We start from the raw sequence: 26,806 nt of genomic DNA on the forward strand, positions 1-26,806 counted from the left end.
GCTGAAGTAAAACCACCATGGAGAAGCATTAATCCCTAGAGGGGGAAATCTATGGGGTACAACATGCTCCATTGCATTCTGTAATGGTTATTTTTGGAGAGGGGGTACCTAGAGAAATATGGTCATGCTTTCTTTTGCAAAATCAAACAATGCATTCTAGTGTTAAAGTGTATACCCATATAAACAAAATTATACAGGCAAAATGTGGTTATTCCTCTCGACCCTATTTTGAGATGTTGGTGAGGATAACCCAAAGTGGCTTAGGAGTCTGAGACACCATTTCTCATTCATTTGAATAGAGGCATATGGTATCATCTGTGGCTAGTAAATGTAACTTTAAAAAGGAAATGGAGGGAGAGGAATAACATACTGCAGGACAACTGAACCCATTATCATTCAGAAGTATATGGCTCATGAAATATTCCGAATCTGCAAAAACCAGTTTGCAAAATACTTCAAATAGCTGCTGGGGTCCACAGCAATCAAACGGAGTAGGGGGGGCACTAAAGGTGATTAGGCCTTCCTAGCATTCTACACATTAAGTAATTCAATAAAGCAGTTTATAGTAAAACAATAAAGTACTGAAAGATGTGTGTTTGAGAGAGTAAGCACCATCGATTCCTGAAATGACTGCACAGGGGACAATACTATGCAGGAAGTTTACCATATGTTAAATTGCAACTAGTAGCTCAACTGAACTAGCACTTAAACAGATTGCACATCTCTGTGGGTTTAAGTGCACAATTACACTTAATAAGCTATCAATCATTTGAATACTTTACCACAGACATCACATCCTAACTGATCTAACACTAGTAAGTCTTCAAATAACTGCATGCCAGTCACCAGAAAAAGCAATGCAATTTTGGTTAGAAAGGTGGCATTAAATAACATATTGCTTAAAAATGAATTTAATTCTGAACATGTCATAAGAGGAGTTTTATATAGTTCATCAACATCAGTGTAAAATCATTTCAGGTTTTATCCCGGTAACTTGCATTTTTCAAACTGGATTTACTAACCTTCTGTGTTCACAGTAGGGCCATCTAGATTTCTCTTCGCTGCCAACTGCTCTCTATGCTACTACAGAGATTCTCCCTGGAATCGGAACGGCTACAGCAATTGCCAAGGTTGGAGGGGGGGAGGGGAGATTATGGTTACAGTTCTTAGATCATTCAATAGCTTTCAAAACTTCAACCATACTATCATTATAGAACATCTGCAAAGGATTAGAAATAGCAGCCTCTCCTACCTTGCTGAAAGGTTTCAGAAGGTGATCTTAGGTCTGTATTCAGATATGGGGAATACATTAGTTTTCTTGATTTTAATTCTGGCACTTCAATCCTGTCTTCCAAATGTTCCTTTCATACTGCAATACCTGCTGCATTATGGAACTGTGGCTTTTTGGCCTGTATATTATGCTAAATTTCATTCACACCAGTGGCCATGGTATGTGACATAATGAGCAGCATCCTACAATGTCACAACTCCCAATCCTTTTTCCCTGAAGGCGCGGAAGATGTTCTGTCTTGACAAGCTGAAAGACCTGTGTAGACAGAACTATCAACTATCAGAAGAACACAAGGCTGAATTCTCCCCAGAATTTTAAAGAACTTAAATGCAGACTGCAATTTAGAAGACAAGTTGTACACTATTAAATACTGTATTTTAAGAAGGCAGGCAATTCGTATGCGTTGTAATTTTTATTTAACAAACAAGTGACAACACTAGAAAACACATTGATAACCAGTGCTTCAGCAGTGAATGTGGGTTCTAAAAAAGGTTCATTAAGATAAATAGCTTGGTTAAGATTCTAAACCATAAGTTTTATTCCTTCCAGGAATGCTGAAATGCAAGTGTTTACAGCTGCAATTCCTTACCGGAACTTCTACACAATATTATTATCAAATATAATCAGCAGTTTCAAAATCAATACTTATAAAAGCCATAATTAACGCTTATTAGTAGCCCCTTGCAAATTTATTGCTTTGAGTTAAACATTCCTCAAGAAAAACTTAGAAACTTAACACTAACTTCACAGAACCCATTCATTCCCTCACTCAACCTTGGTTAACACTGGAAGCAAAATAAAAGAGACTTCCCAAAGGTGTTTTAAAATGGAAAGCTAACACAGAACTATCTCCTCCCCATGACTTGCAAACACACTTTAATGTTACCACTTAGAGCCAGTAGAAGAGCAAAAGTTGAGAAACATTTTCCAGAAGTTTAACTGTAAGAAGTTAACTTGTTTAACTTGTAAGAAGTTTATACAAAAGGAGATCACTTGCCTTACATGTAAAAATCTGTTATTTTAGAAGAAGGCATACATGTCATAATCTCAAAGGAGAAACAACACACTTGCAGGTCTCTCGATACCAATGTGCAACAGCAAATTTTTGAATTCAGCAATGCGTCAGAAATCTAATAGCATTCAATGTGTTTTACAAAACATATGCATACTGATGGTACTTGTGCCAGTTGAGTATCCACCCGGTCCTTCCATTCACATTTATGCAGCATCAAGTGTTCTGTCGAGTTCACCATCTTCAGAATCATCATCATCAGAAGCTGCTGAAGGTACACAACCCAATCAAAAACCTTTCTACAACTCTAAGGTACAGGAAGCAATTTTTAATTTGAACACGAACATGTTTAACATAGCATATATGTAATTTTAATTAAGTGTTTCCAAATAGAATGCTTCCTAAATTGAAAACCACAGTCATGCTTCACAACGCACACACAAATCTTTTCTCCTGAAGTGAAAATGGAAAAACACCTACACATGCTTATGCTAAAATGAAATAAATATTTAATGAGCACCATGAAGTAAATGGAAGCAAATGTGTTTTAAACCCAATGCATGGGTGAGGGTAAAGCTTCCCATTTTATTGATGAAAAAATTGAAAATGATCAGAGAAGTCAGGTATTTCTGAAATGTCCTAAGGTAACCTATTTTTTTAATTGTTAAAATAAGACCATCGTACTTTTTTGTACCCATTAATTGTATCCTTTAAACAACATTTAAGAGGAAATTCCCAATCACCACAATAGCCTAGTTTCTGTTTTAACCATTTCAGTCCAAAGTTTTCTAGGAAGTCTATGAGTTCTATCCAACTAAGTCATACTCAGAGCAGACACTCTCTAATTTAATTCAATTACTACTGTGGATTTATTCAAAGTATGCTTATGCTGGATATAACTCTTTGTACGATGCACTGTGTGATTTTGCTTTCATTTGATGTACAAATACATGTACATGGAAGGCACTATATTAACAATAAATGACATTTTGAAACACTTTCAGCAGAAGCAAAGGTTAAATCTACGTCCCTCAGAAAGGAAAAGTTGCTAAACAATTATTATTCTTCATTAAATTTCTATACTGTCCTTCAAAGATTACAGGGTAGTTTAAAATATTAAAACAAACCACAAAAATACATACCATAGTAACACACAATACCCCCCCCCCCAGTTTAAAAGACCATAGATTGTTTAATTAGCCAAAGGCCTGGGAGAAGAAGAATGTTTTTACCTGGCGCCTACAGATATGTAACGAAGGTGCCAGGTGAGCTTCCCTGGGGAGAGCATTCCACAAGTGGGGAGCCACTGCAGAAAAGGCCTGTTCTCGTGTTTCACCCTCCAGACCTCTCGTGGAGGTGGCACACGCAGCAGAAGGGCCTCTGATTACGATTGCAGGGTCCAGGGCAGTTCATATGGGAAGAGTCTGACTGAATCACTTGTGTTTAAAGTATAATACATTTTCTAAATAGTTACCAAATCAGTTGCTCCCACCCAAAGTGTGTCAGTGGCCTACACATTCCCAAAATTCATTGAAAAGGAAGCAAAAAATCCATTAAGTAGAATAAATTATACCAAACAGCTATAGCTGTAGGAGCAGCAAACTAGAAAATGGTATTTAAAGAGGGCAGCAAAATGATTTGCAACTACTGGAAACTGATTAAAGGAGGGTAGCTAGTGTTGCTCCATAAGAGCAGCACGGCTGAAATAAGAACATATGAGAGAGCTTCAAGGAAGAGAAAAATAAAGGCAGCTGGTTCCTGGCAATACTATATTTCTCCTCTCTACAAATACAAGCATTTCTGCACAAACACTGAAGAAGACATTCTGCTCTACGAGCCAGCTCACAAATTCCTGGCCTCTGCTGTAATCAGGGTTTCATCAGCTCAAGCAGAACCAAAAGAAGCACACAGCTTGGACTAATTCAACTTCAGTTGGTATCAAAGACTATTGAGATTCCTACTCATTGGGAAGAGAAAAGGGGGCATGGGAATGTACAGCTGTAGGGTTTACAGGGAACAAGAAACTACTAATAACTTCAAGTTTAACAATTGTAAATGCTCACCTCTTTTTCCTCTTGCTGATCCACTAACGGGTTCACCACAGACTGTATGGCAAAGCAACTATAGATCTCAGGCCCTCCTCACTAACACTTCAGCATAGATACATACTAGAGACTGATTACTACGAACATGCAATGTAAGTTACAGCTATTCTACTGGTGCTATAATTGGCTAATGCATATTCTGTCCAAAATGCAAGCAGAAAGTCAGGTGGTTTATACTAGACATGACCAAGTTAGTCATCACCTACAAAGCAGCAGCCCTTCCCAAAAACGTAATTACCTCTAAAGAACACCTCTATACAAGTTACTTAAGATTTCATTATAGAAGTACACACTCCTGAGAACCTGATTACGTTATTCGGAGGCAGACATTAGGAGACAGCTAGACAAATTCCTAATGTCCACCTGAAAGTCAGATTGAGACAGTAAGAGGTTTCTCTTCATTCAGAATGGTCTTGCTAAAGGGAACAATCCAGTCAAGAATGAGTGCTTTTAATGGACTCTTTTCCCTTTCAGTTTTATTAGGTATACCAGTCACAGCTGCGTGAAAATTGCACATCAGCCAAGTACTCAGCATTATACATCGCAAGATACGAAACAAGAATAAACTTCATCTTTGACTTTTAAATGAAACTGAAACAAGCAGAAGCCACCTACTTTCAATATCATCCATGTGTGCCTGAAGAGTCCTTGCAAGATTAATAAACTAGAAATAATACAGAAATAAGGTAGTTTTAAAAGTTGTAAATCACTGCAGGCCTGTAAAACAATTCATAAACCCCAAAGCATATATATGCATGGAAGAATTTAAGTTTTCCCAATAAGAACAGTCTGCTACATCAGGCCAATAGCTTATGTAGTTCAGCACTCTGTTCTCACAGTAGCCAACCAGATACCCATGGGATTTCCAGCAACTGGTAGTAGGAGGCATGCAGCCTCCAATAGTGGAGGTAGGACACAGCCTTGTCCATCCAAGCTGTTGGCCATCCCTACCTGTTGTGGAAGCAGATTCCACAGAATGACTATGTGCTGTATATAATACTTTCTTTTGTCTATCTTGCTAATGAAGAGTCCCAATTATCCCCATGAATGCACACCTATAGAAAAACATGTGAGCTGGGCCAAGGGGGTGAAGGGATACTGATAATCGCAGAGGCTTTAAAAAGGCCCAGGAAACACCATCTGTATCTGTGAGCCAGAAATTCACACATGTAAGTTTCTCCACAAAAATGTGGGAATGTGCATGGCTAAAACTGACCCAACAATTCACATGTGAAGTTTCTTAATGCAGAAGTTATTAACTGCATGTAGAAAAGTACTGTATGAGCTAGGCCTTAGAAATGGACATATGTTGACTGTGAACCTACTTGCAAGTTTCAGTCTAGTTTACTATATAGACAAGATGAGCACCGTCTTTAGTTTACGGAAATACATGCAGATCTTCAGATCCAAAACTAGAACAATGATTTAGAATGACTGGATTTGGGGTTTTTTGAATATTTGTCAAGGACACCCTTTGAGCAAGCAAGAGTGTAAGAAAATCTTGCTTAAGTACTATAATTGTAACAGAATGAAATCCATCATTAGATGAAACTCCTTGTTAAGGAAGGAGTGGGTGTTGAGAAAAACTTGCATAGAGAGTTGTCATTAACTCCTGCATATTTAGTCAATCTTGATAGCACCAGCCATCCAGGGGACTTTGCTAGAGGATAAAATAAAATCCTTTCCCAAACAGGCACATTTCTAGGGATTTTTATTGGTCAATCAAGAAAAAATATAACAAAGTCTGCTCAAAAAAGGTACCAAGTACTGGAAAGTGGATAGAACAGGCAGTGGGTCAATTTATCTACAAGCAGAGGCTGCATGGGGCTTCGTAGTTTGGAAAAAAGGGCAACTACAATAATGCTCATGAGCCCAAATAGGCATATGAGACTTTTTAGAATAGAAAAATTAATGCATGTTCATGGAGGTTATGCTTATCCTCCACTTTCCTTTACCAGTAATGTACCAGTACAGGTGGCCAACCTGCAATCTAGGGACTCATTTTATATGGCCCCCAATGCCCCTGAAGCTGCCCCATTCTTCCACCCCATCACTTCCTCCTTTTTTCTCTTTCGATGCAATTTCAGAATAATTTGGAGTAGTGTTTTATTTGGTAAAAATAAATCGGTGAGTGCTGGTAGTATTTTTATTCCCAGATGTTCAAGAACATCTTTTCCATAAATGTGTGTCTAGCATAGTAAAGTAAAGTGTGTCTAGCATAGTAAAGTTATTACTTGCATGACCAGTAGTTGTATGTGTTTGTTGCACTGAAAAAAACCCCCCTCTATATACCAATTTGAATGTAACCATATTAAACCCAGTGGGTCTTACTTCAGGTAGACCTGTATTAGATTGGGAATTCTTATCTGAGATAGTCATGGATGCAAGACAGCCTTTATTCCAATTAGTTTGTGGCTCCACCCATCAGCTCTGCCCCACCTACTCTCTGCATGTGACACACAAACTCAGAGACATTGCTCCAAAGGAAATGTAGCCCACTCCTGCTATATGCTTTTTCTTGTCCTTGGATCCCCAGATGTTGCTAGACTACAACTTTCATCATCCCGAACAAGTGGTAGTGCTGGCTGGAGAAGAACGGAGTCCAGTTGAGGATCCAAAGCTGGGAAATGCTGCTTTAACGTACTCTTAATCAACTTTAAAATTACATTCAGATACTACCCAATGCCTATTTAATCTCCCCAATGTGTGTGGCTTTGTTTGTTAAGCAGTACTTTAGGAAATAACTAGAACCCCATATGCAAGCAGGAAGGACTTGTGCCAACAGAACATGTGTACATGGCTGCATTTCCTATATAACATCTCCAGAGGGTCTTCAGACCTTTGTGAGCAACTTTGGGGCATGAGAGACTGCAGCAGGAATGAGCAGAAAGCCCCAGCTGGGAGTGTGGCTTTTGATTCTGACCAGTACAAAATTCGAGAAAATATCAAAACATGCTTTAACAGGTGTCACAATCTGCTTCTGCCACAGAAGCTGTTTGCACCACTTACTTACCCGGACACGCGTGTTGGCCTCACTTGTAGTTCCCAGCATATCTGAAAAGCGCTGTTCACACAAGTGCAACAATACTACAAGGTAAAGCCCAGAACTGATAAATTCATAGTCTGCCTGGAGAAAGAGGGTATCATCAAGTCAAACATTTAAGTTGTCTTAAATGCACAATGAGTGCTGTTTTACACTGATTATTTTATCCCAGCACATGCAGGAGCATTATTGCTTAATATCCATCAAAGATTTCAATCTTAACATGATTGCACTTTTAAAGAAACTGCTTTGTAAAGACCGTTCTTCCAAGTCAATGAACACCTCACTAAAATGACTAATTCTATACTTAAGTAGACATCTTGAGAAAATTGAAAATGAGAGCCACACTAAATAATGGGAAGTCTTTTGGGCTCCTTTCTGCAAAACAAAGGGTGCCCTTGATAAATATTCAAAACTCAAACTCTAAACTAAATTAAATGTAATGATTCAAATAAGCATAAAGTATTAAAAAACAGAAGCAAAATGCATTATACATTTATAAAACTTATATTGAAGCTTAATACAACTTGGTGTTTATATAGCAATGAATATGAGACACAAAAAGGTTTCATCTGCATATTGGTTAGAAAGATGCACAAGTATATTATACCTGTTTGACAGGGAGGATTCTGTCAAAGACACTAGCAATTTCATTTGTTGGCAGGTAGGTTTGCACATGTATGCCTTTCAACATGCCACGCCCCCCCCAAAATGTTCTCAGACCTACCCCTCGTCTTTAAAAATTCTCCTAGCACCTCTTGCTAAGCCTATTTTGTAAAATTGTAGAAGGGAAATATATTCAGCATCAGCACACACACTGCTTATGACTAATGCCCCATTGATGTCTCCTTACTTATCAATGGAAACTAGCGCTGCCCTCTCCAAGTGCATCTAAAGCCTACTCAGATATTCATTAATGGTGTCTGGTGCTATCACCTCCCATGACCTTCCGCATAGTGCATGGGAAATGGAACTGCAAGTATGTAACACTTTTTGCTTCAGACTGAAAATCCTCCCAGTTATTAGAAAGCTACACAATCTCTCACTGAGCAGGGAGGATTGTGACAGCATTCAGGTGAACTACACTCTCCCTTCAGACTCCATGAGGGAAGGTCAGCGTGGAGGAAGGAGGACGCTTCCACAGACATATTATTAAGAGTTCATCCTATGGACATCTTTTGAGATAAAATTGCACTGTCACTGTCAGAAGACAGTTTGTTTCTGCTATTCCATAATCCCAACTTTTATCTTGGACCACACAGCAAGTGAGGTCACTTTATCAATGATGTTCATTCTGGCTTCCCATTTATTTTGTTTTGCATTGTGTCTTAGGAACGTAGGATGCTGCCTCATTCTGTATCAGACCACAGGATCCATCTAGCTCAGCATTGTCTACATGGGCCTGGCAACAGCACTCCCAAGGTTTCAGGCAGGGGTCTCTTCCATTCCTACTTAGAGATGCTGAAGTCAGAACTGCCTGCATGCAAGGCAGATGCTCACTGAGTTACCGCCCCCCAAAATAAAAAAATTAGAACACAAACACACAGACACAAAGCCCAAGATATACACACATATGACAGAATGTTATTCTAAACGGGCATTGTAGATATCAAATGTAGTTTGTGATTTATTTAGGACAATTAAAAATTCAGAATCAAATTTGACCTGAACTGATATTTTCTTCTAGAAAAAAGTGTCCCGAATCACAGCACAAAACTGACACTTACCAAATTAGCCAAAATATACTAACTTGTTCATTTGCATGTGCTCTATGAAGCTCATGGATATCAAAATTGTCAAGATTGAGATGCAGCTTCTCTTTGCACAGCTCACAAGTAGTTACTGCTACCAGTGAAGAACCTGAGGGAACAAGGGAGTTACACTTTTTGTTTCAGAGTAAAGGCATTCTTGAGTCAACTGGGCATATGAAAGCACACTAACAAACAGAAAGATAGGTTTATCTTTGTTTATATAACTGGGCCATTAATACAAAATAAACATGCAAGGCAGAATACACTGGTGCCGGTGATCAAACAGCCATAAGTTTCAGCTGCATTACTTATGTCTCGCAGTTCACTTACTAGCATCATATTCTCTTCATTGAAGCGTATAAATTTATGTATAGATTCATATAAGGGGGAGGGGGCAGGTTGCTAATGCAGTGCTAGCAAAGTCCTTCACTGGTCAAAGAGCCCCAGACTCTTTGAGCTTTCTCTTTACAAAAAAGTGCATCTCTAGCCCTTCCAGGAAAATGTTACAAAACAGTCCACAGGCACTCTTCCAAGCCAATTTCTGTGAAATGACTCAGCCTGGCTGCTCCCACCTGTCAGTGGTTCTAGCCAATGAATGAAGTCAGAGTTGTGACTGGTAAATGAATAGAAATCCTTCAGGTCCTAAATAATTGCAAATCTTCCCCTCCCCTTTAATGCAATTTCCCCACTTCTGTCTTAATTTCTAGTCCTTTGAATCGCCATAAATTGCCCTTTCTTTTTCCTCTAGCAACCAGGATCCATCTTTCCTGTGAGGGGTTCATCTGACCCTAAAAATTATTTTCTGCAAAATTCCTCTCCCCGCTAAAGACAAATAAAACTCTTCAAAGAGATTTAAGGCATGTGTCCTGCTGTGGAGGAACTAAGGAATAGGCATTCATGAAGAATTCATTGTATAGTTCAATGCAGTACAATTGTATACATCATCTACTCAGAAGCAAGCATTTTTCTTTAATGGGGCTTACTTCCAGGTAAGTGGGTACAGGATGGCAGCCTAGACTTTGGATAGGTCGGCAAGGGGTGGGGGGGGAGGCAGGGTTCTTGTGCCTTTAAAAGTTGTATAGCAGTAACAAACAGGTTAAGCATTTTATAGTCTGAAAATACAACTATGTGAAAAGCTTCAATATGACTATTATCTAATATTATGCTAAGCCATGTCCCAATGGCAGCCATCTTGTGTTATGCCCCGCCCCCATGGAGGCCATTTTGTTACTGGTACCAGCAACTCTCAAAATTTGCAATGTGACCTTTTATCCAAAAAGGTTGGCGACGCCCTAACATAAAGAGTGTGGTATGTCTCTCTATGGTCATACATACATACATACAGAAACAGGAACATAAGTAGGTATTTGAAGCCCCCTTTGCATCAAGCCTTCAGTCCATGGAAGAGCAACTCAAAAGAAAAAATCTTGTCCTAAAAAGGAGCTGCCTTACCTGAGTTAATCTTGGATTGTAGCCACTTTTTCATACACTCCTGGTGAACATAGCGCAGACTTCCAGTGCATTTACATGGCTCTATTAAGAGGTTAGTAGCAGAAGTAGACGACATCTGACAAATTCTACATAAGTCTCCCTCCTCCTCTTCAGAGTCCTCGGAAAGGAGGCTAAGTAAGAGGAAACAGTTATTATGCAGAAAAAACTTGGAATACACTTTTCACATGTTAACGCATTAATCTGAATCACATTCACATGCAAGACAATCACGAAGTTTTCCCCAACCAAAGTTATTAATGGCACTGAAGAGAGACCATTAACTAGGGGGCGTATACCATCTCCAGGAACATTGCCTTGGATCCTAACATTCCTTGCATGAACAAAAGAGGTGATATTCACCAAATGAGACTTGCTGCCCTCTCTTCCATCTACTGCCCTATGCACATCCCCTAATTCTGCTCCTGGGGGTTGGGGAGCATTAAGAATGGTGTGAAGGGCTGCAGATGAAGGCAAGTTGGCAGAAAACCCCGCCCCACCCCTCAATTAAAACAGAGGAGCAATTTAGGATCAAAACCAACATTCCCCCCCCCCCAAAAAAAGTTAAAGATCTCTTGGTACATGGTATCAGTTTTATAATTGATTTAAAACTCCATTTAAAAAGCTATGGAAATAGTGCTTTTACCTCTCTTTAATTTTTCGAAGCCTTTCAGGGTCTCTTGAGGATAGTATTTTTGACTTGTCATTATCTTGTCCATCAGGCTGATTCCAGCTTGAAGGAATAATATCGACAGTTATCATAACATTGTCAGACAAATTACTCCCCAGGGTTGGGGGCACTGCAAACCGGAAGAGAGAACCAGGAAACATTCCTGATATTCCTGAATTTCTTCTACCATGCGCTGAATCTGGCCCAGAGGCAACAGACATAGCACCATTAGGTACTGCAGGTGTTGGTGGCCTGGCAGCAGGCCTGAGGGATTCACTTTGTGCTTCAAGAGATACCTCCCCACCAGGTTCTCTTCTTCTGAAAAGATGCAGTGATCTAGCTGGTGTTTCAGAGGTAGAGGTTCTTGCAGTTTCATCTCTTCCTTCTCTTCGTCTTCTGGAAAACAAAGGTGTGCACCTGTTCCTCAGGGAAGATGACAGCCAAGAACCTGAATTTCTACTTTCAGAATCGGGTCTGTAACTTTCAGCTTCCGAATCAGAACTAGGATTTGATGAAACACCCGACAGGCCCCATCGTCTTCTAAGAAAGCTAAATCCCTGAGAAACATCAGGAGTCTGCCCTTCTGTGCCTTCAGAAGTTGTAACTGTGTTAGTAGCACTAGCTTGGGTAGAAGAATGAGCTCTTGGAGCAGTTGAATCTTCAGAACCTAATGGTCTTGAAGTCAATGAGTCCTGGCTAGACCTTCTTGAGAAAAATGTTGATGACATACTAGAAGCTAAACGAGACAACAGTTGTCTTGTTGTACGCCTTCCTTCAGTATCTGCAGGAGGCTCACTCAGTGACCTTTGGGATGGCATAACTCTTTCGGAACTGTTTGAGGAACCGCTTCCACTTCTCATGGCACCAAGGGTAAACTCTGGTTGTATATTCCTTTCAGAAGATTCTACTTCTCTTGGGACATAGTTAGATCTTGAATTCCAGCTATGCTCTCGAGAGAGTAATGATGACTGATGTTCAGAAGGCAACTGGCGGTTCATGGATGTGTTCAGCCTCAAAGAGCTCAGTGAGTTCTCTTTTGGTCTTGCTCCCTGTGCATACGAAGCAGAAGATCTTTCCTGAAGATCTACAATAATAAGAATCACAAAAAGTCAACTGTAAAATACTGCTATGTAGATAAGACTAACCAAATATGATTATTATTAACTAGAGCCCAAGAAGTGCATTTTTAACTAGACCCCAATTATATGCATTTTTGCTCAGAAATAAGTTCACTGAATTTAGTGGGGCTTATTGGCATGTAAGTATGCTAGAGCTACAACCCTTGGTCTTGCTTAGAACATGGTTGATTATATTGATATATGGCATTTTTAGCATGCCCTTCTTCCATGAAATTCACGACAGCATACTTGGTTCAGCCTTCCCCCTCCCCATTTTATTCTCACAACCAACATTTGAGAAATTAGACAGTGTGCAGTAGCAACTGGCCCTACTACTCTGGTAAGTTTATTTATTTTCTGTGTATTTCTATTCTTTTCTATTCCATAAAGATAATATTACAACAACAACAACAACAACAACAACTGCCAGCCAGCATTAACTATGTCTTTTTATTTGTGACTATGCACATGTATGGCTGGCTGTAGCAATTCAAAATTACTCCTGGGTTAAGTTCTATTTTATTTTCTCTATAGCGACACACCAGCAGAAGACAAGAGAAGCAACAAGAATTAACATTTCTAAGTTTTTGAAATTGTTTTGACCAAATTTGAACCATCCCCACCCCCCACCCCCATCTCTTTTCTTATTCTACTTTTTTGGATGTGACAGCTATTTTGTGTTAAATAGGCCACACCCTTAACAGCAGCCATTTTAGGACTGGCACCCTCAGCACTTTCTCAAAATTCCAAATGTGCCCCCAAACCTAGGATGAGCATACCTTCCTCCCACAAATGCATCCCTGGAGACAGTGCACAATTAGGAAGCCATATCCTTAGTACTGTTCAATAATGCTATTTTATTAGCTTAAACTAGTTACGGGACTAGAAGTTAAGCTTTTTTTAAAAAAAACCTGACCCAATACATTCAACCCATAAGGATTCTTTAAGTAAAACTTTGCCGTTCACAATTAGCAACATTCTAAACCCCCTGAAATTTCTATCCTGCCATGTGAGCCAAGAACAGTGTCTTCATCTAAGCAAAAACAGATAATAGACTGAACCTCATAAATAGAATGAAACAATACATACATGATGAAGATGAAAAGTCACCATTTCTGCGACTACAGTCCACAAGACTGCTAATAGATGGTTCTGTTCTTTCCAGCTCTCTCCTCTCTCTTGCAAGTTCAGTTCCTAATGATCCAAGTACCATGGATGAAGATCTGGGTACATCGCTGTATCTCCATGGGGAATCTAAAATCAAAAAGTGAAAAACATATGTATTCTTGCTTCCTTGATAAAAGTCTTAAACACACAATATTTACTGCTGTGTTTTTAGGCCTGATTGGAATACACTTCTCTCTTCTGAAAATTATGCACAACAATATAGTTATTGTTATTCTAATGGCAATATTCATTCAAAGCCACTCTATACTAGAAACTCTGGTTGTGGAATAAAAGCTTTATATGTATTTCATTGCCCCAAATAGATATTTTAGGAGCATAATAATAGTATCTGATGCTATATGCATCTGATGAAATAGACTCAACCCCACAAAAAGCCATAACATTTGTTAATTTTTTAAGTTTCCACAAGACAACTGTGCTTGTGTAAGAGCATGGATAGCAAGAAGCTAGCTAAAACAAAATAAATACACATCATTTTATACCTTTTAGCACATCACTTACCTGAAACTGTGTTTAAACCATTATTTCTCACACTAGAGGTAGATGTATAAGAAAGTTTAGGTCTCTTAGAATCAGTATCCTGTTGCTGGCTATGCAGTCTTGAAGAATATGATCCCTGAGTTCTTTCAGATTCGCCAAACCAAGAAGATGTAAGAGGTGAAGATGAAGATGTAGACTACAAACAATGTTTTGAAAGGTTACTAATTTTCTGCAAAATACTGGGCCTTAAAAAAATAAGCTAGCAGAATATTAAATCAAATCAAAGTGAAAATGCTTGGGTTATATAATGAAAAGGGCTTGTATGAATGAGATTGAAAAAGAGCAGGCTTACCCTTAAAAGTATTAAAAATAAGTCTAATATCTATTGGTGATCTTCCCTCCCTCTTTTTAAAGACTTGGGAGCAAGCTTCAGAATCAGAGATAGTGCAAAGGGCTCCAAGTCCAACAACCAGAAACACAGGATTTGATATTTCTACAGTGGTACCTCTAGATTGGATCCGTTCCGGAGCCCCGTTCACATCTAGAAGTAAATGTAAGTAGCGGTGGCACGTCTGCGCACACGCACATCGCTTTTCACCGCATCTGCGCATGCGGAGAAACCTGGAAATAACGCGCTCCGTTACTTCCGGGTTGCCGAGGAGCGCAACTCGAACGCGCTCAACCCGAAGCGCATTCAACCTGAGGTATGACTGTATTCACTGTTAAGTAATACTAGTGAAAAGGTTTTTTCTTACTATTTAGACAACATGGTTAGATCCATTCTCAAGGATATACACAATCCCTTTAGCACAGTTCAACAGGTTTTAAAGAAAACAGTTCAATTAGCATAGTTTCTCTTAAAACTGTTTTTAAACTATCATTCATTTTCACATTCAGAAGCTAATGTCTTACATGCTCTGAAATCTTCTCGGATTTTAATTTATGCATTCATGTGGCTGCCCCTTAAAATGTCATCAGACACAGAAAGCCCCTGGTTGGAACCAGATGTGACATTTGTTAACACCTGCTCTTTTTATCTGCATTAGCTGCTGGTTTGATTCTAGGCTGAATCTGGTTTGATTCTAGGCTGAATCTGCGTCAAATTTTCAAGTCTTAATAGTACTATCCTAAGCATGTCTCCTCATGTAAAAGTCTCACAGAGTTCAGTGAGGCTTCTCCTGGCAAGTATGTACAGCAGCAGGGGGTGAAGAACCTGTGGAAATTCAAATGTTGTTAGACTCCAGCTTTCTTCAACCCCAATGGTTAGGAATGATGGAAGTTAATAGTGCAAGATCAGAAGGGCCATATGATCCCCACCCTTGGTATACAGGACTGCACCCTAAATGACTGCAACCTAGACCCTGAATATAGTAGGAGTGCCTTTCCCCAGGTTACCACCTTCACCCACCTCCCATTTTAAAATAATCTGAAGAATTATAAGGTACCATCACTAAGGGAAAGGTTTTCATCTACTAGCAACAAAGCATTTGCAGCAGTAGCATTGCTTTGTCAAAGCTGTGCAGAGCTTTTAGGATGCCTCTCTGCTGGTGTTAAGCGTTTTTCCATGTATTCTATTTTGTTGTAATAGCTATGTGGTTTCATATTTTATCTTTTGGAAGCCACTTTGTGATAGTTAAAGCAGAATATACATCTAAATCTAAATTAATAGTTAATTTGGGGTCTTGGTGTGGGAAATAATGCCAACTCTTTAAATTAAATTTAGCACTATTTATATTAAATACAAATATGCTTGTGAATTTATAATTGTGTGCTTATTTTTTATTATATTTCTCTATGTTAGAATTGTTGTTGTTGTTCTTTTTGTTATATCCCACCTTTTTCCCTGACAAGGACTCAAGGCGGCTGCAGACACATGTCTCCATCCTTAATTTCCCTTCATTTCTTCCACCCCATTCCCTGCTTTCTGCTCACAACATGTTCTCTAGCACTTACACAGAAATGTAACTCACAGAGCAAAAGTTAGAAACTTCCAGACTGAATGCAGATACTGAAAAAGTGAAGTTTGCACTGTTTGTTACAATGTAAAAAGTGTTGTTGTTATTGTTTGGGGGGAAGAAAACAACAACATTTCCTGAACAAAAACAAGAAATAACATATAAATTGCTGTACTTAATCTCCATATTTGGAGGCCACCCCAAGAATGCCTTCTCTCATGTCTGCCAATCTAACTGCTTCTTCAGATGAGAACAAAAGTGGAGCTTCCGTACCCAATGGGTATGGGCAAAATATTACAGGGAAAGAGTTGTTAGGCAAAAACTAAGTAATTTGTGAGTAATGTTCGCAAAACAGGATTCTACAAAGTCCATAATGGCTAAGCACAGATACTTACAGATGCTTGGATTTTTCTAATACAATTCTAGGCATCTTAGTTTTCTAAGAGAAAGCTACATTTCTGCAATTCAACTGCAGTCTAACACAAAACTAGACAACTGATAACATTTGCATGTTTCTTTGAAACTTACAAGAAATTAAATTAATGCGACTGCAAACTTGGAAAACATTTAAAATAAATATTTAGGATACAAACAGCTCTTACCAGTCTGTTTCTGCTTCCCAACAATCTTCCAGACCATGGACGATCAAGTGTTCCTGAGTAGCGAGTTGGAGATGAAGCTGGAAGCTTCCATGGGCTTTCATATGCTTCTCTTTCTCCAATTGCCCAGTCTCTACTGGAACTATGCAACCGACTAGAATCCTACAAAGTAATATGGTCACATTTCTGCTCAAGACATCAAGTTGAGTTCCATCTATGGCTACCATCCTTATGATTTTAATAAGTACATAAAAGCTATGTTTGTACCCAGAGTATTACACTTTGGATAATGTGAAGCAACTCCTGTACTTTTTTGGATGAAGGACGATTACTTTCATAGATTTGTGATATACCACAACTATATATACACAAATGAATGTGTCCCAGTAGGATTTGTACTTTAGTCCAAGAATGGAAATCTTTAAAAATGAGCTCAAGCTATCAATTTAAAAGCTGCAAATGTTGGGTGTCAGTTCGGTGTACTTACTTACCTGACAGTTAAGTACTGTTACTCTACTAGATTCCTTTGGACTAAGAGGAATGAATATCTTGCTAACAGTGTATCACCATGGTGACTACTGCCTGAGGCTGGTTTGAACATTGCAGGATAAAAGAAAATATGCAAAGCATATCTATCATCACAAATAAATGGAATTGCAATTAACTGCAAGATTAGCCTGCCAGGGACCTGTGGCTGGGAGTACAGCAGTGCTGATGTGCTTAACACTGATATACTGGCAACCAAGACCTAATTTGGAGCAGAGTTTTACAGTACAGTCAATGGCATCCTGCTGTACTGCATTTTTTAAAATATTGATTTTACACTGGTTTTATTATTGTTCTGAGTTTATTGTATTTGTATAGCAACCTCCTTCAGAAGGATGGGTGGGATAAAAGAATAAATAGTGACATAAATAAATAAAATTTATATGCCACACCAGGAACATGGTACCTGTACATATAAGGTCAACATTCCCAACACAATATTCGAAATGTGTTACAGTACGTTGGGTAAGGAACAGTCCAGGAAAATTCCCTTGTGAGGAAGAGCTATCTAGTATGACAGCATTTATTCACTTCCTCACGCTTGCCTTTCCAGAAGCCCTTAAGTGGAAGATGGTTTAAGCCAAGCAAAGTTTGTTCATCGTACATTTCATTTGGGCCACATTTTGACATTTCTGATACTCTGAATATTCATTTTCAATTATCCCATTGAAATTATCCAAACACCCATTAGGTGTTTCATTGAAGGCCTAATAATCACTATCGTTCATGGATCACTCTCTCAAAAAATTCCAATAGAATATTACTTGTAGAATGTCTTGTAGAATATTACAAGACATGCAGCTGAACTTGCTACCCTGATACAGGCTTTTATAATTTCTAGGCTTTAGTTCTGCAATGAACTTTAAATAGGCTGTCCATGAAAATGACTTCAAAACTTCATCTGCTACAATAACCAGAACCATCTTTTGACAGGTATTACAAGGAACACTTATTTAAACCCTGCGCTGTTGCAGCAGCAGTAACTGCCTATATACTATCAAACCAAATTCAAAATGCTGCTTTTGACTTTAGTGTCTGGGACCAATATACCCAAATGACCATTTCTTTCAATATCAGTGCATATACCAGTACGAACCACAGGCTTGTACTGTTTGAATGTGACTCAAGGCACACAGCTATCTAGATATTACCTTTGTAGCTCTGGAATGCTCTGCCTACCACAGTGAGGAAATTGTGTTTTTTTGCCCACCCTCTGTGAGGACTGCATATGTTTTCTATTGGCTGATTTCTCTGATTATTTTTTATTTTACATAAGCAGCCTAATATGCTTTGAGAAAATGGCCTTAAAGCATTTTAAATGTTCTATTTGGGGCTAAGAAAATATGACTATGAGCCCCTTCCTACCCATGTTTACTTAAAATCAAATAACACTGAATTCAATAAAGCATCCTTTCAACTGAAGGATGGTAGTTAAATCTCCTACTTACAGGAAGCATCAACTAAGTTTCTAAAGTGTTGCAGGAATGCAACTCATTTTTTTACAAGTAGTCATACCTGTAAGACAGTCTTAAGAACATTCCCACAGGAGAATTCCTGCTTATATAATCTACTGGAAACAAATTGAGAAAGAGCTATAATCCCTGCCGAAGTCCTTGTTTTGTAAGTTACTCTTAACAGAGAAATGCTAAAGTTTAAAATAGCCACAAGCATTTCTATATTTAGAGGCTTAATTCTGCTAATTCTTCAAAAAAGATAGCTAAAAGCACCTACAAAATAAACTATTTCCCAATACCACTTTTCAGTTGAAGCCAAACCCTGTTTTAGGATAATGCTTTAAAATAGCAATGCTGCACTATGTAGTCTAGCGTTCTACACATACAGAATACAAAAAAGTAAACTTGGAAGAGAAATTCCAAGGCCACATATATATATTCTAATTATGGACAGTATATTGACAATATAGACAGTATGTTGGCAATTGAGGAAAAAAGAAGTGTTTTTTTCCAGCAGTACAGCAGTTGCTTGTACTGTGAAGTTATGGAAACAAGCCAATCTTCTTTACTAAGAACTTAGCACCAAATACCTAGCATGCACTACTAGTGCTGCATTTGCCCTGTAGGAAGTCCGTCCATCAGGTGGGGAAGGAATATAAGTGGCAGAAAGAATGCTTATATGTTGAACTGGAAAGTGCGGGTCACAGAATGAACTCAGTGAGCTTTGCACTCAGAGATGGTCATGTGGTCTCTCAATGGACCACCCAACAGGGACAGGGATAGCATTATATTGTTTAAGGCTAAATGGCATGTACTAATATGGAAAATAATAAAAGGTGTTATTTGTACATCATTATCATGGGGTTAGGCTAAGTCTGCCACAAAGCACAGGTCATCTCAGTTTTTGAGTTGGCAAAGAAGTTTTATCTCTGCCCTAATGCCCCTTGGGATTATAGCCCAACCTACCTTACCCCACATTGATGCACCCATCCTGTGAGGGAGAAGATATATATGGTTTGCATGCCTACCACAGTTAATGCTATATAAAAATTAAGCTTATCCCTATAAAGTAGCCACTAAAGAGTAGAATGTAGCCCTTATGCTTTGTTCAGATTTTTAAAATATATATTTAGAAAATGCATAGCCTGTCCTTCCACTGCAGTTATAATACTCGGGGAGATTAGACTAATTTAACCAAATTTACCGTTCTAAAAAAGGTGTGCAGGATTTGTGCTTGTTTCCACAAAACCTTAATTTCAGAACTCTGATGTAACAATCAAGCTAACAACACTTTTTTATTTATTTCCTTGAGATATGCGTAATACCCAAAACCAATAAGCATACTTTTTATAGGCTTAATAACTGTAAACTTCATTCCCCTTTTTCTTTTCTTCTTTTACACTTTTTGTCACTAAGGCTCCTTTGTCCAAGACAAAGGATTTGTGCATTTGAGAACGCACTTTTAGTTGGGTTTCCAACTGTTGTTGGACTACAACTCCCATCATCCCTAGCTAAGCAGGGCCAGTGGTATGGGATGATAGGATTTGTAGTCCAACATTTGAGAAACACTGTTCTAATATATAAAAGTTACCATTAATATCTGTATAAAAGACTAATACATACACCTAAGGTTTAATCAGTATGAAGAGATCTGTGTCATTCACAAACTGCCAAGTGACAGAATTTCTGGTATTAAATAAATCTATCAAGGCTTCAGAAGATGTTTTTGGACATCTTATCATGATCATATCTTAACATGTTAAACAGATTAATTAAAGTTCTTTTTCCTAGCAAGGTATCCCCTTTTCATGCAACTTAAGTCCACTCATTTGTTCCTGAGCAGAAACTCAGAAGCGGAAGCTGAATGAAGCATGTATCACCATCAAATACTACTTACTTGGCATCCAGGTTCCAATCTAAGTGAAGATTCTCTTGTAAGATATGAGTCAGTTAAACTGGTTCCTCCATTTCCTGCTCCTGTCCTAGCACTTTGAGAACTGGATGGCTGAGTGGATACCCTCCTTGGAATTCTTGGTGGCTTTGATTCCATATTCTATGCAATATGAAAAAAATATTTACATTTCCAATTAGATAATGGAGCATATTCTTTGTAGTAATACAACAATACAAGTTATAAATTTAGCATTCATATGGCTTGTAACATTAAGCTTTGCACAAATGTTTATACACTAACCTGAGGATCAACAAATTAAGGTTAAATCTAAGTACAAAGCAAATATATACATTTCAGAAACTTGGAAATAAACTGCAGCCTCTTAATCATTTGGTCTACTGTAATGGATAATGTCTTCTTACAGTCGCTAAACAGCAACAAAATCAAAGTCTGGACAATGCTATAACACTTGCTGAACTTTTTTGAAGAGACACAACACAAGTAGAAGTTTGGGGGCTTTAATAACAACACCCCAAATTGCACAAGTGGCTATCCAATTAATGTCACAACAGTGGTTTCAGTTTGGGGCAAAGAGGTTCCAGTTTACTATACAGTTTTACCTGCTGATCAGAAAAATGACAGCCATTCCCCTCAGATGACATTATTCATAGAACTGGAGTAACAAATACATACCTAGTCAAAGCTTGACAAGTCGCAGCTAAAAACTACAAGGAAGCACTTACTAGAAGTAAACCTAAAGAAGCTGGCATTTCTGAAATGTATGATATGCAAGAATAGGAAAGTCATACATGTTGAGGTATCATAATAAAGTTTCAGGAAGGTCAACACTGAGCACCTGCTACCTTCTAATAAAGTTATTAACCTGGTTATCTAGAAGAAGCTCATATAACCTTGGTAATAAATAAACTATTTCAAAAGCTGTTCACAAGATATACAGCCCTGAAAGTAAATACCCTGTGTGTAACCTAGTGGAAATGTAGCTTACTTTATAATAAAAAACAAGAAAAAGCAAGCACACAGAGCTGTTTCAGCACTCCATCAACTCACAAATGTGCACAGACAAGTTCACCTGGCTTTGGGGGAAAGAGCTTTTTGTGATTTTCTAGGTCACGTACAGTTATTACTGTACATTCAGACTGTAAGAACTTCCTGGGTATCATTGCACATGCTTAGTGTCTTGCTTAAATGCAACCCATGGCCACTATACATGGAACATTAGTACGCCAACACAGCACCTGCTCTGGCCATAGACACACAGTATGCTAACATTTGTACATACCGAAGTCAATCAGAAGCCAAGTGTGTGCTATACTGCAAACGTAAATTCTTTTTGCTCATTCAACATATTTACAACAGGCAACAGTTGACAAAAAATTGTGATGATCTGCCTAGGTTCCCTTTTGTATTTTTTAAAAAAGATGACTGCCCTTTCCACCCTTCCTATCACTCTTCTCTCAACTTCTGAGAAGTCACAACTGATGGTTTTGTGTGCAGACGCAAAAAGTGTAAGTTTCATCAAGTAGTACCTTCTGGTTTGAGCACATTCAGTTGCATCTAACCAGTTCCTTCCTTTTTCTGGCCTCAGTACCTTCCTCATTCTTATTTTTTGGGTATGTTAAGAATACACATATAACCTTCCACTCTAAAGTTTAAGGCATAACATGCATGTTTGTCTGAGGTAATGAAGCCTCATGCTGTATTCACACGATAATGTTTTGTGAATAATGTTTTGTTTAGGACTCAAGCCAGATCAAGTACTCAGTTATCCCAAGACTGCTTCCATGCGCCCATCCAGACTAGATGAGGACTAGATGGGCAGAAATTCAAAAAGACGCAGTGTGCTCAAAACTGGAGTTCAGTCTATATGTTTATGATTATTTTCTGCATATTGTATTTTACTCTAAGGAACTGTATTTTTTCTTATGTTTGTTTCTGCAATGACTACATTTAAATATTTTTCCTCTGCTGAACTGCTATTTCATTGCTGCCATTTAAAAGTTACTATGTCTTTGGAAGTTTTGCTCATGTCCTGCCAACAGTATCCTGTACACTTCAGAACTGAGTCACTTAAAGAATATTTACTGTATCATCTACTCATTTGACTGAAGTTAATAGTCATGTAGTTTTGGGACTGCATTACTTTTTCCAAGTTTATGGGCAGAGCAATCTTATGAAGGGGGAGGGTCCTTGAAAGAGGTACCACCCCTACCCACTGGTTCCAATGGAAAGGGGAATTACACATTCTCTAAAATTGACATAGCTTTCTCCCAGTTCTGGAGTACAAGAGGATTTGGATTCAATGGATCTAAAGTGTCACTATAAGCTCCTAGAATTACCCCTTTTCCCCATCACCAGCAGGGCAGTCACAGCAGTGAATCTCCTTTTCCCTGCATCTGTACAGTGGTACCTCGGGTTACAGATGCTTAAGGTTACAGACACTGCTAACCTAGAAACAGTACCTCGGGTTAAGAACTTTGCTTCAGGATGAGAACAGAAATCGTGCAGCGGCAGCAGCAGAAGGCCCCATTAGCTAAAGTGGTGCTTCAGGTTAAGAACAGTTTCAGGTTAAGAATGGACCTCCAGAACGAATTAAGTTCTTAACCCGAGGTACCACTGTACTTTGAAATGCACTGCATCTCTGCATGGCTCACTGGCATCTACCTTCAATGAAGTTTGACCAATTACTGTTAGAAATCAGCTAAGCAGCCCTGATTCCCAACATAGTTCCCTAAGAGACTCCACTATTTATTTCCCTCCCTGATTAAGTCTGTTGCTGTATTTTTATCACTGCCTCTTCTTTAACCATTATCTTATCTCTCACATTACCCATCAGCTGCTAAAGTTTTCGAAGGCACTTTTGATGAGAGGCCTTAAAAGGAGGCATTTGAGAGTTCAAATCTACCAGATCGATCCAATTACACATTTGTTTGATTAAGTACAGATACTTTGCTAATGTCATTCAAATAGTTCAAGGAACAGCTTATAAATTTGACTGAATAACTGTACAAAAAAGTCTTTTGAATGGTGCCTGAAGCTAAAAGTAGGCATTAATGAAGTAGCAATGTAAAAGTCATGAGTACACAATGTTGAAAACAATACAAACTGTTTATCACTTGTCTTGTTTCTGTATCCAAGAAAGAGATCGTTTTAGGTAATGGGTTTGGCTGAAGTTCTTAGGAGAAAACAGAGATGCTCAGTGCAATATATAGTAAAAGTTATCAAATGTCAGCTGAAAATTACCCTTGCTGACAGTGGACACATAGTGGACACACCACTGCGCTTCACCAAACTGCTTCGTCCTTATATTTTCATCCCAGTTGTCTCCAAAACAGAATGTAACACCAACTGGGATAAAAATATCTAGGTAAAAAGAGTTCTGAAGAAGACTACTGTATTGCTTTTCTTTCCCACCCCACCCACACTCATGCTGCCATAATGTTTAACTTGGCCCCAGACAAGTAAAAACTGGAAGAAGGAAACAAAACTGTCTCTAACTAAGCAAGACTATATCCAGCTAAAGAAGCCATCCTCCTTCCCTGTTTACAATGGCAGGAAAAGAACATGGCAAACAGATTCTGAAGACGGTAAAGTGAAGTTGCAGCAAAGAAAGTTGCAGCTTACCAACAAAACTCTGCTATTGATGCTGGCTCTAAGAACTTCCCTAACTTCCTCCCTGCAATATTGCTTCCAAAAAAACTCTTGCAACACTGACAGTGATGATTTAGACCTACTTGCAACACACATTGTTCCATACAGAACACATCTAATTAAGCAATGTTTCTCCTGAGGGGCAAATTTTTACATCTGCATTCTCCCTTCTAATGCAGTTTCGCAATTATCTCATCCTGAGACAAAGAAGGCCGTCTTGGGGAAAACATCACAGAGTATAAATTATTAGGGAGCAAATATCATGAACTACTTCAATGTTTCTCCAACAGGAGTCTGAACATAAAGCTAGGGCACTAATTTGGCTAAACTAATATAACAACACTTCCATTAAGTCACTGCAGTCATCTTGGGGCAATGTAAGGATTCTTCTCATCCTCATGGCAAATTCTAACATACCCACATACGATAAACATCATTACTTGAGCAAACTTAGTCAAAGCAGTTACTGAAAACAAATCTAGTTCCCTGCAGATTAAACTAGCTGTTTACCGGTAAGATAGCACTACTCCAAATTTTAGCACTAATTCAGGATGGGCTGCAGGAAACAAAACTTACTGTTCTCTCGGGCCACTTTTAAAGTGTGAGCTGGATGTCCTAAACAAGGGAGTAGTGTTACATTACATAACTGTAGTAAATGCAGAGCAAATTATACATTCATGTTCATCACTGTAACATCAAGATTTTAATATACAGTGGTACCTCGGGTTACAGACGTTTCAGGTTACAGACTCCGCTAACCCAGAAATAGTACCTCGGGTTAAGAACAGGATGAGAACAGAAATTGCACAATGGTGGCGCGAAGGCCCCATTAGCTAAAGTGGTACCTCTGGTTAAGAACTGTTTCAGGTTAAGAACGGACCTCTGGAACAAATTAAGTTCTTAACCAAAGGTATCACTGTATTAAAAGCCACTTCTGAGTAAAGACCACAACCCAAGGTTTGTCAGCTTATGCCACCTTAAACACAATACTTTTTCAATGGTGACACAGTACTCATCTGTGGGCAACTTCACCAAGTGATGCAGAGGCATGCAAAAATTGCAGCCCTGTGAGGCTGCTGACAATTTTATGCCAATGGTCTCTGTAACCCCCTTGCAGAAGAGGAAACAAGTCTGTAAGGAGCAAAGTGTCACACAATGGGACATGAGAAAAGGGAAATGGAGAAACTAGAACAAGGATCTTTCCATTAGCTTCTTTGGGGGGGGGGGGAGAGAATCAGAGCGGCCCCAGAATCTGTGTCAAGCTGCCCCATGGGACGTAGCTGAGAAAGAGAAAGGCAATGCCGTCAAGGCTAGATGAGTCAAAGCTTGTTCCAGAGCATTTATTCGACATAAATAATCAAAGACGTGTAAATGCTGCTGAGAAACTAAGGGATGCTCTGGATGCACAACTGGAAATGGGCTAGGGAGACCTGGGCCTCAATTCCAACGCCCATTACTCTCAGCCTTACCTATGTCACAGAGTTGACACGTGGATAACATAGGGAATAACACCAGGTACACACCTTGGGAGGAAGGGCAAGACATAAACCTGATGATGAAGACAAATGGAAAGAAGTACAGCATGTCGTAACAACAGGGTAAGGGGGGGGGAGGTATTAGAGGCTGCATAGTTATTGCCAACCCCATAACACATGTATCTCTATGGAGAGGACTAATTAAATCAACGAACCTAGTTGCATATCTGTCCCTACTGTTACTTTTTGAAACAGGCAATGCAAATTAATATGTACTCCGTGTGTTGTTGTTATGTTATGTTTACAGTGCTACGGTTGAAAACCAGTAATACGAGTCCCTTCCCTTTTCTTTTTTTCTTGGCACACTTATGGGGCGAAAGCCAGTGAGAATTTCCAGTTCCACCTCCTCGACTGCATGGTTGGGAAGCATTTGAAAAGGAAAAAAGGTACGCCTGCCTGAGAGGAATTATTTTTATTTTCTGCTCACGTAGCCATCAAGACTGCTGGATAAGGGGGGTCAGGCCAGTCCCTCAGAGCCTTACAAGGGAAAACGAGAACTGGGCCAAGGGCTCCTGCCGACTCACTCTCACACAAGATGGAGCCTCCAGCTTCAAAACGGTGGCCCTCGCCTCCAGCCCCGACACGGAGCACCGCCCCCACTTCGCCCCATGTGCCCCCCACCCCACCAGACGAGATACGGAACACGAGACACAAGCTGCTCACCGCCGCTTGCCGCTCTCCGACTCTGCTTCCTCCTCCTCCAGCTGCTGGCTGATCCGACAATGGCGGCCGCTTCAACGCCGAGTCGAGGGAGGGGAGGGAGCCACCCAGCGCCGCCTGCCAATCACCGCCGAGCCAACGGCCCCGACTCGCCGCGAGCTTCTCCCCAAACTGCTCTCGCGAGAGCAGGAGCCGCAACCAGCGTCGACGCACATACAACACCCTCCCCCCACCCTTATCTCGTGACTATCTCCGGTGAGGTCGATGTGTGCCGAGGAGGCGCCCGGAGGCTGCCGGGAAAGCGGAAGAGCTGGTGCTTTTGTGGTTTTGTGGGTGGGGCCACACTTA

At 39.4% G+C, this 26,806-nt stretch overlaps 1 protein-coding gene and 1 long non-coding RNA gene across 24 annotated transcripts; one reads left to right on the plus strand and one right to left on the minus strand.

The window, feature by feature from the left end:
* Positions 1 to 1,684: 1,684 nt before the first annotated feature.
* Positions 1,685 to 26,806, minus strand: MARCHF7 (membrane associated ring-CH-type finger 7). Of its 23 annotated transcripts, none has more exons than XR_014504173.1 (13): positions 26,462 to 26,682; positions 25,733 to 25,786; positions 20,598 to 20,753; positions 16,704 to 16,862; positions 14,168 to 14,342; positions 13,568 to 13,732; positions 11,337 to 12,444; positions 10,655 to 10,824; positions 9,202 to 9,311; positions 7,422 to 7,535; positions 5,024 to 5,072; positions 2,272 to 2,571; positions 1,685 to 2,230 (listed from the first exon to the last, which is right to left on the minus strand). XR_014504173.1 is itself a non-coding variant. In XM_083408505.1 (12 exons), the coding sequence occupies exons 2-12, from the start codon at positions 20,748 to 20,750 to the stop codon at positions 2,562 to 2,564; spliced, it is 2,358 nt and encodes a 785-aa protein (XP_083264631.1). In that variant the 5' UTR covers positions 20,751 to 20,753; positions 26,462 to 26,745; the 3' UTR covers positions 1,685 to 2,561. The 23 variants fall into 23 exon arrangements, 10 of the variants coding, with proteins under 10 accessions (XP_083264631.1, XP_083264635.1, XP_083264632.1 ...); XR_014504174.1 differs by having other exon boundaries at positions 25,733 to 25,812; XR_014504175.1 differs by having other exon boundaries at positions 2,272 to 2,568; positions 26,462 to 26,681.
* Positions 15,218 to 15,905, plus strand: LOC310665425. The gene is made up of 2 exons (XR_014505471.1): positions 15,218 to 15,281; positions 15,348 to 15,905. It is a non-coding gene; the product is annotated as an uncharacterized lncRNA (long non-coding RNA).

The sequence above is a fragment of the Podarcis tiliguerta genome, assembly GCF_965153285.1.
Source record: "Podarcis tiliguerta genome assembly, chromosome: 1".
Classification (NCBI taxonomy): domain Eukaryota; kingdom Metazoa; phylum Chordata; class Lepidosauria; order Squamata; family Lacertidae; genus Podarcis; species Podarcis tiliguerta.